The sequence below is a fragment of the Centropristis striata genome, chromosome 14 (assembly GCF_030273125.1).
Source record: "Centropristis striata isolate RG_2023a ecotype Rhode Island chromosome 14, C.striata_1.0, whole genome shotgun sequence".
Taxonomy (NCBI): Eukaryota; Metazoa; Chordata; class Actinopteri; order Perciformes; family Serranidae; genus Centropristis; species Centropristis striata.
The window spans coordinates 34,359,931-34,374,376 of record NC_081530.1 but is presented as its reverse complement, the minus strand read 5'-3'; the positions used below and the strand labels follow the sequence as shown (position 1 = coordinate 34,374,376).

Below are 14,446 nucleotides of genomic sequence, written 5' to 3'. Positions count from 1 at the left end.
TTTGAAGGGTAAACGTCCGGGAGTGTGTTGATGAGCTCTTGACAGAGCGGAATAAAGAGTGTTTTGGCCGCACATGCACCTCGGTTTTGTTATTTTAATATTATCTAAAAGTGTAGGAATAACGCTTGGCTATGTTATTATTACTATTATTTACTTTATATGTTTCATTTATTTATTCGTATTTTGTACTTTTCCTGACGGTCAACCGGAAGTACTGTGTCCGTCTCCGTATTCCTTCCGCTCCCGGAACTAATAGTTGGTGTTTGAGCCGTGATGAGGACGGCGGAGTAAGAAGCCAGTGTTTCTAGTTGTGTGAAGAAAGAGCGACAACACAAACTGCTGGATGTTCATTTTGAAAAGCTGAAACTAAACTACAAAGAGCAGGTTTTTTTTCTTTCTCCTGCCGGAAACGCGTTGACTGCTAATGTTGCTAGGCTAGCGTTAGCCGCAGCTAGCTCCTGCTAACACTTTCTTCCTTTCTTCTCCTGGACTTTAAGAACCTTGTTGTAAGTCCCGTGTTTTCTCAGATACAGGCCGGGGAGAACTGCTGCAGGATGGACCTCAGACGGGATTCTGATTTTAAATTCAAAGAGGAAGTTGTTTTAAAGGAGGAGGAGGACTCAAACTGTCTGATACATCAAGGTGAGCTGACTGTTATTACACACATGTAGAATAAACGAGTATTACACACATGTAGGGTTGCACAATTACGAGAATTTTGAAGGTTGGCCTTTAACAGGGATCTTTAATATAGTTGGGGAAAATATGTTTTAGCTTAATCTTGACTAAAACAACCAGATTTCATGAAAGTACACTTGAATTTCTCTGCTATTCCTCCATCACATGCACAGATGATTCCTAGAACCCAGGATACACTTGTGTAAGCCAACCCGAAAGTTAGCATCGCCATTGGGGTCTATTGAGAATTTGACTGTGGGATTTCCTCACCGGATCTTGGATCATTGCAGAAAAATAAGCTCTTTGGCAAACGCACGTTTCTGATGCTTTTGCATTTTGTTCAGCAGGATAATCTTCATTAATGAACACCAGTGTAATAATAACATTATCCATTAGCGAACTACGCCACGGTCGCATGACTTCAACGCATATATTTTTTCTATTTTTATTCCTTATTATGGCTTTCAACCACGCATGAGACTCTACTCTTGTTTTAGTGTTTTTATAGTTTGTTTTTATTTATTGATTTTTTTCAATGAAACTATTTATTGTGGTGTTTATTTCCTATTTTATTGTTCTTGTTTGCTTGTTTATGTACAGCACTTTGTTGCGGCTGTGGTTGTTTTTAAAGTGTTTTACAAATAAAGTTGAGTTGAGTCTACGTCATTACTGTTATGGTTCAGACGTCTTCGACAAGATAACTGGCGTTTTTTACAAGCTAGCGAATCTGTAGCGTTATGAATTGTTCTTTAACATAATTTACAGTCTGCAGTGATACTCAACATGTATGCAGATGATGGTTTGCTATATGTGACAGTCAGAATCTGCCTCTTCTACTGTACAGAATGACAATTACAGCAAAACTACAACAAAAATGTATCCCAAAGTGGTTGTTGATTGATTTTGAATGGTGTAGTTTGGTGTCTTATGGAATTGCAGAAGTATCCAAACATACATTAATGACTGTGTACCTGTGTTTTTAGATGTCCAGATTGTCCAAGTAGTTGTTGTTAAAGAGGAGCCAGAGGAGCAGAGCTGCAGTCTGGACCAGGAGGAGCCAGAGCCCCCACACATTAAAGAGGAACAGGAGGAACCTTGGACCAGTCAGCAGGGAGAGCAGCTTCAGGGGCTGGAGGAGGCTGATATCACCAAGGTTACATCCACTCCTGTCCCTGTGAAGAGTGAAGAAGATGAAGAGAAACCTCAGTCCTCACAGCTTCATCAAACACAAACTGAACAGATGGAAACAGAAGCTGGTGGAGAGGACTGTGGAGGACCAGAACCAGACAGGAACTCTGATCCAGATAACAAGACTGGAGACTCTTCTGAAACTGAGACTGATGACAGTGCTGAATGGAACGAGACCAGAGAACTTCAGTCAGGTTCAGAGTCTCTGAAAAACGATGGCATCCCCGCCAGGGATTTAAGACTGAGTGCTGGTAGGAAACCATGTAGATGCTCTAAATGTGGGAAAAGATTTGGACGTAGGGGAAATCTTAAGAGACACATGTTGTCGCATACAGGAGAGAAACCATTCAGCTGCTCGGTTTGTAAGATATCTTTTTCACGCAACGGCCGTTTACTGACACACATGAGTATCCACACTGGAGAGAAACCATTCAGCTGCTCAGTGTGTAACAAATATTTTACCGAAAGGGGATCTTTAAAGAAACACATGAGAATCCACACAGGAGAGAAACCATTCAGCTGCTCGGTTTGTCATAAATCTTTTTCACGTAATGATTATTTACTCTCACACATAAGAACTCATACAGGAGAAAAACCTTTCAGCTGCTCAGTGTGTGAGAAATCTTTTGCGCAGTTTGGAAATTTACATGCACACATGAAAACCCAGCACAAAAGAATAACGAAGCCGCTACAATGTTTGTAGAAGAGGTGTCAATATGTTTTGCATCAAAGGGTTAAAATAATTTTGAAGCCTTTTTTGCCTCACTTGGGGAGTAAGGCAAGTACCGTATTTCCTCAATTCAAAGCCGGGCCCCTATTAATGACTGGCCTCATTTAGTAACCGGGTGTAAAAACAATTTTTAGTAAATAAAAGCCGGCCTCTTTTATAAGCCGGTGTCTTACCGGTGTTATGTCAAAGTCTCCCGCTGTCCTAGTCATTCTCTGTAAAGTCGAGCCGTTTACGCACGTTCTTCTGGGCTTTTTAGTAGTTTAGACATTTTAAGTCCTGCTTAAAATGAACATTCAGCTGTTCATTGTTTGTTTACATCCCAGTACTTCCAATATGGCCGACATCTGGGTAACTGGCTACAATGCGCTGTGTAAAACGCTCTAAAATGTGCCGGTCAGAGCTGCTCTGATTTTCTTTTTTTAATAAAAGCCTCCTTCAAATAATAGCCTGCCCCTATTATTAGCTGGGTCTCAAACTGATTTTTTATTAATAGAAGCCCCGGCTACTATCTGAGGAAATACGGTAAATTAACTAAATCTTATTTATTTTATTTCATTTCATCTATTGCTCTTGACAGGGCATGTAATGTTTACAGAAATAAAAATCTGATTGTGGTACATAAAGATCTGTATTGTATGTATTATTTATTTTAGAACAATTATGTTATATTAAATTATTATTACAATTATTAACTCAGAAAGATGATAATCTCCTTCGTGATACCACTTATCCAGGATTGTAGTTTGGATTGTATCCTGGGTGTGTTGAACTCGCTTCGTAGTCCAGGGCTCAGGTTTCAATGAGGAAACATCTGGATGTGTATCCTTATTACATCTGGATGTTGCTTTTTAAATTACAGTATTGAAATACCCTTGAAATTAGGTGTGATAGTTTGATGAATTGCTATAAAGAAATTATATTTTGTTGAAAAATGTGATGAATTTGAGTCACCTGAGAATGTTTTTTTTTGTAATCAGGTGGAATCATTTCAAATAAACATGAGATTTCAGAAATGGGTTCATTCTGTGAATTGTACCATCGCATCAGTGTCATTTCTTCTTTGTTTTTGCTTCAGTGTACAAACTGATTTTTGCCAATATTGAGATATGACTTGAATACGTTTTATTGATTGTGTACATCCTGGTTTCCTTTTCAACAAAAAACCCACAAATTATCTCATCTCAACTTTGATGTATCAGAAGAAAAACCTCTGAAGTCCAGGAGATTTTGGTTCAAATTTGTCAACTTCCTATGCATTAATTTCTGTCTCTGTTCAGCATCTTCCAGTCTGTCCTTACATCACATGCATGGCTCCTTTTTCTCCACACAAACTTGGCTATCAGTCTGATTTTAAATTTTATTTTAATGAACAAAGTATAAAGCTGCCAGGAACCCAAAATACAAACAAAAGACACAGGTTTCTATGGAAATGTACCATTTTTTTTACCATGTATACACACAAAAGCAGCAGAAAAATAATAAATAATAAAACTACAAAACAGTCTATTTGCATGTAAATTAAAAACAGTAATAGTTTTCATTGTAGAAAGAAAATTCACATTTTAAAAATGTTCTAGAAACATAAATGTCTCACTGTGAAAGCTCCTCTGATTGAACTTTAACTGGCTTTCTCAGCTTGTCTACATATCAGATATAAATAAAGTTATTACTGTAAATAAAACGTGTGTATTTTCAATAAATAGATTAAGACTCCAGAGGGTTAAATTCTACTTCATGATAGTTTACAAAGAGCTGAAAAGTTCAGCTCAGGTTTTCACCATTACTAGTTCAATCATCAGTTTTGTACAGTTTTTTATTTATTTAATAAAATGTAAATTAATAAAATGAGCCACATTTATTACATTTTATTCTCTGAGACACCCTTTTCTGTTCTTTTCTGCTGGAGTACCACAATTCATACATACAATTACAACAATTCATGAGGCTGTAATTATCCTGGAGGTCCCAGCAGCTCATTCATACACTGTAAAAAAAGATAAACAATACTCAATAAAATTGAGGCAACAGATTGCACGCAATATGATGAATTAAATCTAACTATGTTACAAGTTGAGTTAATAACAACTTAACAGGAAGTGCCTGTCAATTAAAAACAGACTAATTCTATTGTGTTGGATTCATTCAAAATTCTCTTGATTTAGAATTACAAACACATAAAGATTATATTTAATGTGATCAGAATAAGTAGATTCTATCTCAAACATTTTTATATTAAAGTTACTGAAACAACTGCCTCAAAATCAAGGACGCATTTATTTAATACATTTGATTGAATATATTAAGTAAAATGAAATGACTACAGAATTATTACATATTACATTATGAGCCTCCGGGCCAGCAGAGGGCGCTGCTCACTCCTCCAGCAGCAGCGCTATCATCCAGGCGGAACTCATGAACTCAGTCCTCCTCCTGCTGCTGGTCTGTTTTCAGCCTCTCTCTGTCCGCAGAAAAGGGTGAAAATGTGCGGGGTGCAGCTGCTGCGGGTGTCGGTCCATGAGCGGATGAGCGCCGCCGCTGAAGACGTCCTGCTGCGGGTGGAAACAGGAGAAGAAGCGGCGCTGAGAGCGCTGCTCACCGAGCGGCTAACGGCGGCTGCGGAGGAGATCGTCGGTCTGTTGGAGGAAACCGTGGCGGAGTACGAAGACAGAGTGGAGCGGTCAGAGCGGGAGATCTGCCGCCAGAGGAGGCTGCTCGAAGCCGTGCTGAAGCCCCAAGTCCGGCTGCACAGAGCAGGTCAGTCCCGGAGCAACACGGAGACATGCTAATGGTGGCTAACATCTAAGTTTACACTCCACGGAAACATTTACTGGAGATTAGAGTCCACAGTCTGAGACACGCTGGAGGACACTGCACCACCGGACACATCATAATATTATGTTGCAAAAGCCTTTTATGAAATTAGGAAATCATAATTAATTATGATTAACGTTAATACATCTGCATGGAACATCATGGACCATTTAATGCTTACCTCTCTTCTATAACCATGTAACTCTTTTATAAGCATGTCTTGTACTACTTAATGTATATTATAATTATATTACATTACATTACATGTCATTTATCTGACACTTTTATCCAAAGCGACGTACAATAAGTGATTCAACCTGAAGGTACGAGACATAGACCACAGGAATCAAGTAAGTACAGAACTTTAAGAGCTTCTGTCATCGCTACAGGAGTCTTATATGTTAAAGAAGAAGAAAAGAAGAGAAGAAGAGAAAAGAAGAAGATAATTTATATATATATATATATATATATATATATATATAAATATATGTTACTATGTATATTAGTATGTTACTTCATGTTATTCTCTGTATAAATGCTGTATTGATGTCATTGTGTAATAATTGTTAGATTTAATGTGGACCCCAGGAAGACTAATGGGGATCCAAAGGATACAATAAACAATAAACACAAACATGTGACTTTAAAAAGTCATATTCCACAACAAATACTTTGTTAGTAGCTAACAACTGACACAAAGCAGCGTCAGCAAAGCTTCATGAAAGCTGTAGTTTTGTTATTTTTCGGTTCAATTTATTATTTTTATTGTGTTTCGATATTGTTTTAGTTTTATAAAGATATTAGAGCATAATAAGTTCATCCTTTTCAACAAAAATGAATCTTTAAACCTCGAGAATATTATATAAAACTCGATTGGATTGGATCATCTGGACCTTTGCCAATGCAGAGGTTATTCTAGTCTGTCAGTGTTTATAATGTTATAGCTGATTGTGTATGTTCTGGTTGATTCATTCATCTAAAGATAATTACGCCATGCTTGAAAGGTACAATATGTGGATATATAAATATATCATTATTAAGTGTGAAACCAATTTAAATTTGATGTTAAATCCACCTGTTTTATATCCATCTGTGATTCAGATTTACCTTCAGATGTCCAGAAAGTGGTCGTTGTCAAAGAGGAGTCACAGGAGCAGAGCTGCAGTCAGAACCAGGAGGAGCCAGAGCCTCCACACATTAAAGAGGAACAGGAGGAACCTTGGACCAGTCAAGAAGATGAAGAGAAACCTCAGTCCTCACAGCTTCATCAAACACAAACTGAGCAGATGAAAACAGAAGCTGATGGAGAGGACTGTGGAGGACCAGAACCAGACAGGAACTCTGATCCAGATCCACATTTACAACCTGATAGTGATGAAGAGACCAGACACTGTTCTGAACCTGAGACTGATGACAGTGCTGATTGGAAGGAGACCAGAGAACCTCAGTCAGGCCTTTTTCATGATTCAAGATTTAGTGTGGGTGAGAAACCATTTCGCTGCTCTGAGTGTGGGAAAAGATTCTCACAGAGAGGATCTCTGAAGAGACACACCAGATTCCATACAGGAGAGAAACCATTCAGCTGTTCAGTCTGTAAGAAATGTTTTTCAGAGAGTGGACATTTAAAGACTCATATGAGAATCCACACAGGGGAGAAACCATTTGGCTGCTCACTGTGTGAGAGGTCTTTTAGAGTGAGTGGCCAATTAAAGACGCACATAAGAATCCACACAGGAGAGAAACCATATAGCTGCTCTGAGTGTGGGCAAATATTTGCCCTGAAGGGAACTCTGCAAAGACACATGAGAACTCATACAGGAGAGAAACCTTACAGCTGTTCCATCTGTAAAAAGTCTTTTGCACAGACTGGACATTTACGGTTACACATAAACATCCACACAGGAGAGAATCCATTATGCTGCTCAATTTGTGAAAAACATTTTACGGAGAAAGGAAGTTTAAAGAAACACATGAGAATCCACACAGGAGAGAAACCGTTTAGCTGTTGTGAGTGTGGGAGAAGTTTTACCCACAAGGAAACTTTGCAAAGGCACATCACAACTCATTCAAGAGACAAACCTTTCAGCTGCTCAGTGTGTCAGAAAGCGTTTGCCTGGGGTGAAGGTTTAAAGAAACATATGAGAATCCACACAGGAGAGAAACCATATAACTGCTGCGAGTGTGGGAAACGATTTGCCCTCAAGGAAAATCTAAACAGGCACATGAGAACTCATACAAGATAAAACACCTTTCAGCAGCTCAGTTTGAAAGAATTCTTTTTCACAGAGTGGAAATCTACACACATATGAAAAGCCAACTTTGTCCAAATTTTTTTTTGAGATTGTAGAAATATTGTTATAAATATCTCTGAACTGTGATAACAATATGACAGCCCCTACAAACACACACACACCAACCACCTACCGTTTTAAAAATGTTATAGAATAGAATATCTTCATTGTCATTGTCGCATGTACAACGAAATGAAATGCATCCTTGTCAGTGCAAGATTAAAAATAAAAATAATAAATATTAGGAATGGAACAGACAAATGTAAAAAAAAAAAAAAAAAAACATTTGCATTTGCACATATTTAATGCTTTTTTACTATGTACGTATTTATGATGTGTGTATTTTGTTGTGACAATGTGCATGCTTTTATTGGTTTTTTTTTAAACTTGACAGAGATCTGCATAACAATTCCAATGGCTTTATACGCTTGTATCTGAGCAACTGGAAAAAAATAAAAAGCCTTCAATGTTAAAGATGATTGTATTTTAATTAATTAAGCATTAAGGTGTTTAACACTTTCATCTTGCAGCTGGAAAAGATGGATCTGATTTTAATGACTTTATATATTGCTGGGTAGTTCAGTCTATTTTAATGTATTTTTTAAATCATGTACATATATATATATATATATATATATATATATATATAAGATATTTCTATGGGCTCGCTGGCTGGATATAAGTGTTCTTTCCAGTGTCTGATAATATCAATATTGATTGAAAAGTTCAGCTAATGTTTTTTGCCATTTTACTTCATTATTTGACACAGTTTTGTCAATGTAAAGTGTTTTGTAACCAAAGTTTTTCAATTTATTTAAAAAAAAGATTTTTTAAAAATCTGTTTCCTTTTGAAATGATCTACTACATTTATTCAATTTAATCATCAGAGTAACAAATGTTTGTCTTTTTGAAAGGTGGACAGCAGTGTATCACAAGTGGTGTATATCATTTAAAGCAGGGGTCTCAAACTCGCTAAGTGCGGCCTTCGTGATGATATTTTGTGGCCCCCACCTTGATATGAAAGTTTAATGTGAGTTTTATATGAATGGCACTTTATCGTGTTGTTTGTGGAAGGTCCCTTTTAATTACTATTTTAGGTAATTTTGTGTTTTTTTTAGTCATTTTGTGTATTTTTTTTGTCATTTTGTGCCTTTTTTGGTAATTTTGTGTCTTTTTAAAATAATTTTGTGTCTTTTTTGGTAATTGAATGTCTCTTTTTAGTAATTTTGTGGATTTCTTAAAGTAATTTTGTGTCTTTTTCGTAATATTGCGTCTTTTTCTAATAACTTTGTGTCTTTTTTTGCTCATTGTGTGTCTTTTTTTAAGTAATTTAGAGTTTTTTCAGTCATTTTGTGTCTTTTTTTTTTTGGTCATTTTGTGTCTTTTTTTTTTGTAATTTTGTGTCTTTTTCTGGTCATTTTGATACTGCCTCCAGCGGCCCCCAGGTAATTTGAGTTTGAACCCCTGATTTAAAGGTAACTTCAGATGACCAAAATGTGTGGTCATGCACGCTACATATCCTCTGAATGCTCCAGGTCTCTAGTTTGTGGTTGTAGAGCTCCATGAGGCTGATTATCCTGGAGGTCCCAGCAGCTACTGAGCTGTTGTGTGTTCTCCGGTCCAGCAGAGGGCGCTGCTCACTGTCACCGAGGCGGAACTCGTAAAGTCGCCTGTCGTTGGTCTGTTTGCGGATATACAATGGATAGTTTGCGGCCTCTCTGTCCGAAGAAAAGGGTGAAAATGTGCGGGGTGCAGCTGCTGCGGGTGTCGGTCCATGAGCGGATGAGCGCCGCCGCTGAAGACGTCCTGCTGCGGGTGGAAACAGGAGAAGAAGCGGCGCTGAGAGCGCTGCTCACCGAGCGGCTAACGGCGGCTGCGGAGGAGATCGTCGGTCTGTTGGAGGAAACCGTGGCGGAGTACGAAGACAGAGTGGAGCGGTCAGAGCGGGAGATCTGCCGCCAGAGGAGGCTGCTCGAAGCCGTGCTGAAGCCCCAAGTCCGGCTGCACAGAGCAGGTCAGTCCCGGAGCAACACGGAGACATGCTAATGGTGGCTAACAGCTAAGTTTACACTCCACGGAAACATTTACTGGAGATTAGAGTCCACAGTCTGAGACACGCTGGAGGACACTGCACCACCGGACACACACATGTCAACATAATGCGATTTAAAGGCGTATTCAACAACAAATACTTTGTTAGCATAATAACTGACACAAAGCAGCGCCAGCAAAGCCTCATGGGAGCTGTAGTTTTTACTTCTAGTTAACGTTGAGTTCTAACCAGGCGGCAACCTCCTCTGTTGTGCCGAGTTATGCCTGTGTAACTCACACTATCAATCAAAAAATGACCCAATATATGTGCTGAAATAAAGTTACAATGTGGATGCAATATGCAGAGGTGGCACTATATTTTATTACCTAATTTATTTTCTTTTTCAGACCAGGTAAGTATTAAATGTATGAACTGTCCATTCACCACAGTCTAAAATATGAGCTAGTAAAAGCATTTAATCAAGTAAATTTGCAACTTTTTTCTCGAAATATTATTTATATATATATATATATATATACCCATTTTAATATCCACTGAAGTTACCAAACATAGTTCTTCGCCCGATAAAGGGTAATAGTAAATTCATTGAAGTTGTGAGTTCTCTCAAGTTAGTCTACACCATCATTATGAACATGCATCTGTTATTATCTAGCCCACTGATAAGATAACCAGTCTTATTGTATGTAGTGTTCTAAATGTTAATTTATTAACTACAAATAACACAATAAGTAGGATTGATTTACTCGTGCTTTTTATCAGTCTGCTTCTTTTTTGTTGCCATGCCATCTCCCTGGCTTTGTTAATAGGTATTAATAGTATTGTCTGTTTTTGTGTAATCACTTGAAAGTTGGTGTTAATTCAGGTTTTTTCAATTAAGCCGTGGTTTGTTTAGCTGCGTTGATGATGTGAGAAAGGAATGATGCATATTATTTTGGTTTCACATTGAGCACCAATGAAGTAAAGATGCACCTAATTAGCAGGTAAAGATCCAGCCAGACACCATGAAGGGCATGAGACTGCAGTGCCGTGGACACAGTCACACAGAAAGTGAAAAGAAAAGTTGAGGGACTTTAGTAAAGAATGCCAGACAAAGAACAAAGGAGGATATTAACAATGACAGTAATATTACTTTTTCGGGTATAACCATGATTTATTTCCCTTGTAATAAAAATCTAACATTGTATGCCCTCAATGTCAATTTTCCCTGAAGGAATGAAAAATGATATCAAATATGATATATGATAAGGGAAAATGTAAAAAAGAGTTTAAGTTTGATATTAAATCAATCTCTATATGTTTCAGATTTACCTTCAGATGTCCAGAAAGTGGTCATAGTCAAAGAGGAATCACAGGAGCAGAGCTGCAGTCAGAACCAGGAGGACCCAGAGCCCCCATACATTAAAGAGGAACAGGAGGAACCCTGGACCAGTCAGCAGGGAGAGCAGCTTCAGGGGCTGGAGGAGGCTGATATCACCAAGGTTACATCCACTCCTGTCCCTGTGAAGAGTGAAGAAGATGAAGAGAAACCTCAGTCCTCACAGCTTCATCAAACACAAACTGAACAGATGGAAACAGAAGCTGATGGAGAGGACTGTGGAGGACCAGAACCAGACAGGAACTCTGATACAGATGCACATTTACAACCTGATACAAATCAACAGCCGGGAGACTCTTCTGAACCTGAGACTGACGGCCCTGTCAGTGATTCCACTGAGGAGTCATTTAGCTGCTTGGAGTGTGGGAAAACATTTGGCAACAGGCACTATCTGAAGAGACACATGGTTTCCCATACAGCAGAGAAACCTTTCAGCTGCTCAGTTTGTAAGAAGTCTTTTACAAGGAGTGAGCATTTACAGCAACATCTGATAACCCACACAGGAGAGAAACATTTCAACTGTTCAGTTTGTAAAAAATTGTTTGCACAAAGTGGACATTTACAGCAACATATGAGAAGTCACACGGGAGAGAAACCTTTCAACTGTTCAGTTTGTAAGAAATCTTTCACACGAGGTGGACATTTACAGGAACATATGAGAAGTCACACAGGAGAGAAACCGTTCAGCTGCTCAGTTTGTCAAAAATCTTTTGGACTGAGTGGACATTTACGGCGACATAAGATGACCCACACAGGGGAGAAACCTTTCAGCTGCTCAGTGTGTGGTAAGAGTTTCCGTGCAAGTGGGAATTTGAAGGAACACCTGAGAAGTCACACAGGAGAGAAACCTTTCAGCTGTTCAATGTGTGAAAAATCTTTTACACGAAGTGGGCATTTACAGCAACATATCAGAAGCCACACGGGAGAGAAACCTTTCCATTGTTCAGTTTGTGAAAAATCTTTTAGACTAAGTGGGCATTTACAGCGACACAAGTTAACCCACACAGGGGAGAAACCTTTCAGCTGCTCCATTTGCGGTAAAGATTTCAGAGGAAGTGGGAATCTAAAGGCACATGAAAAAATTCACACAGGAGAGAAACCTTTTAGCTGCTCAGTTTGTCAGAAATCTTTTACAGAGCGGGGAAGTTTACAGAGGCACACAAGACTCCACAAAGGGGATAAACCATTAAGTTGCCATATTTGTAGCAAAGGATTTGCCTGGAGTTCACAGGTCAAAGAACATAAATGTGCTGGCGGCTCACCTCAAACTGAGACAAACAAAGAGGCAGAGCCTCCAGCCAGCAGCCCACAGGAGGAGATGCAAACAGAAGCTGATGGAGAGGACTGTGGAAGACCAGAAGAAGCCAGGAACTCAGATCCAGATGGACCAGATATTGATGAGAAGACTGGAGATTCTTCTGAACCTGAGACTGATGACAGTGGTGATTGGAAGTAAACTAGTAAAATTCAGTCTGCTGTAAATTCCTAGAAAAGGTCAGTGAGGATAAAGTCTTTTTGTTAAGCCCTTGAACTTTTCAGGAGGTGTGATGGATTCAGTTAGAAGGCTACTTATGTTGTCATCTTTTGTTGGGAAGGGGGTAAAATGTGTTTATTTGTTTATTGAACATCGATAGATAACAAACAGGTGTTGTCTTAATTAAAATCATCCAACAACAATTCCAAGCAGCACTTTAAAGGTGAGACAAGAAAAGTAAATAAAATATCCAGCAATTTTCCTCCGCTTATCTGGGGCCGGGTCGCGGGGGCAGCAAATAAAATAATGAAAATGAAATGGTATGAAAATACACAAAAAAAATATTTTTGTTAAAGTACTCCTTTCTCAATCTTTTTAAGGACTCAAGAAAGATTTTCAGGCCTTTTTTAAATGCTACAAAGCTTATAGTCACTTAATAAATCTTTATTCTGTGTGCATGAAATGTACCTATGATCAAAATATTATCAAACAATACTTTGTTTTCCATGATGTGATACGATCATGTCCTTTATCTTGATTTTTGCTCACTCCTCTGTTGTTTTTATGTTGAAAACTGTATTTTTGCAATATGACATGTGCCTTTTTCATTGTGTAATAAAATAATAATAATGCAAAACAAATGTTCCCAAACTGATATTTTATTTAAATATTTGATTGTTGCAACGTAACAAATACAATGTTCTTTATTTTCACAGCAAAATAAATATTTTTGGGATACCAAAGTTACCTTAAAGTGTTTTCATTTTTGTTGTGTCTGTTTCATCCTGCTCTAAATTGTCATGTTGGCATATTAACCTCAGGTGTGAATCTGCTCTATGTCCTGTGTTAACACATCCTGGTGCCTTGTTTTAAAAAGCATTCTGTGAAACACATGCTATGCTATCCAGTGTGGTGTTAAAAATGTCTGTCAACACAGGACACAGCTGATCGACTACCATAAAGAGCTATAATAAAATGAGAAGAAAAAAGTAGAAGTCACGAAAAAAAAGTCAAAATAACAGTCAAAATAATCAAAAAAGTTTAAGTCACGAGAAAAAGTCAAAATGAAAAGAAAAAAGTTTAAATCAATAACAAAAAGGTCAAATTGAGAAGAAGAAAGTTGAACTCAAGAGAAATAATTCAAAATGAGTAAAAAAAAGTTGACATCACGAAAAGTCAAAATAACAAGGAAATAATCAAAATAACAAGAAAAAAGTTGAAGTCAAGAGAAAAAAGTCAAAATGAAAAGAAAAAAGTTGAAATCATGAATAAAAGGTTAAAATGAGAAGGAAAAAGTCTAAGTCAAGAGAAAAAGTCAAAATAATGAGAAAATAGTCAAAATAATGAAAAAGTTTAAGTCACGAGAAAAAAGTCAAAATGAAAAAACTAATTGAAATCATAAATAAAAAGTCAAAATGAGGAGAAAAAAGTCGAAGTCACGAGAAAAAAAGTCAAAATGAAAAAAAAAAGTTGAAATCATGAATAAAAGGTCAAAATGAGAAGAAAAAAGTTGAAGTCACAAAAAAAAGGCAAAATAAAGAGAAAATAATCAAAATAACAAGAAAAAAGTTAAGGTAATGAGAAAAAGTCAAAATGAGAAGGAAAAAAGTGGAAATCACAATAAAAAGTCAAAAATAATGAGAAAATAGTCAAAATAATCAAAAAAGGTTAAGGCACGAGAAAAAGTCAAACTAACAAGAAAATAGTCAAAACAATGAAAAAAGTTTAAGTCACGAGAAAAAAGTCAAAATGAAAAAAACAAGTTGAAATCATAAATAAAAAGTCTTAATGAGGAGAAAAAAGTCGAAGTCACGAAAAAAAAGAGTCAAAATAACGAGAAAAAAAG

At 37.4% G+C, this 14,446-nt stretch overlaps 2 protein-coding genes across 2 annotated transcripts; both read left to right on the top strand.

Moving 5' to 3' along the window:
- The first annotated feature begins 325 nt into the window (after positions 1-325).
- LOC131984874 (zinc finger and SCAN domain-containing protein 2-like) lies at positions 326-3,674 on the top strand. Its single transcript, XM_059349866.1, has 2 exons — positions 326-642; positions 1,662-3,674. The coding sequence occupies exons 1-2, from the start codon at positions 555-557 to the stop codon at positions 2,567-2,569; spliced, it is 996 nt and encodes a 331-aa protein (XP_059205849.1). The 5' UTR covers positions 326-554; the 3' UTR covers positions 2,570-3,674.
- On the top strand, positions 332-13,597 carry LOC131984411 (zinc finger protein 45-like). The gene is made up of 5 exons (XM_059349241.1): positions 332-384; positions 5,065-5,350; positions 6,509-7,647; positions 9,427-9,712; positions 11,054-13,597. The coding sequence occupies exons 2-5, from the start codon at positions 5,077-5,079 to the stop codon at positions 12,580-12,582; spliced, it is 3,228 nt and encodes a 1,075-aa protein (XP_059205224.1). The 5' UTR covers positions 332-384; positions 5,065-5,076; the 3' UTR covers positions 12,583-13,597.
- Positions 13,598-14,446: the final 849 nt, after the last annotated feature.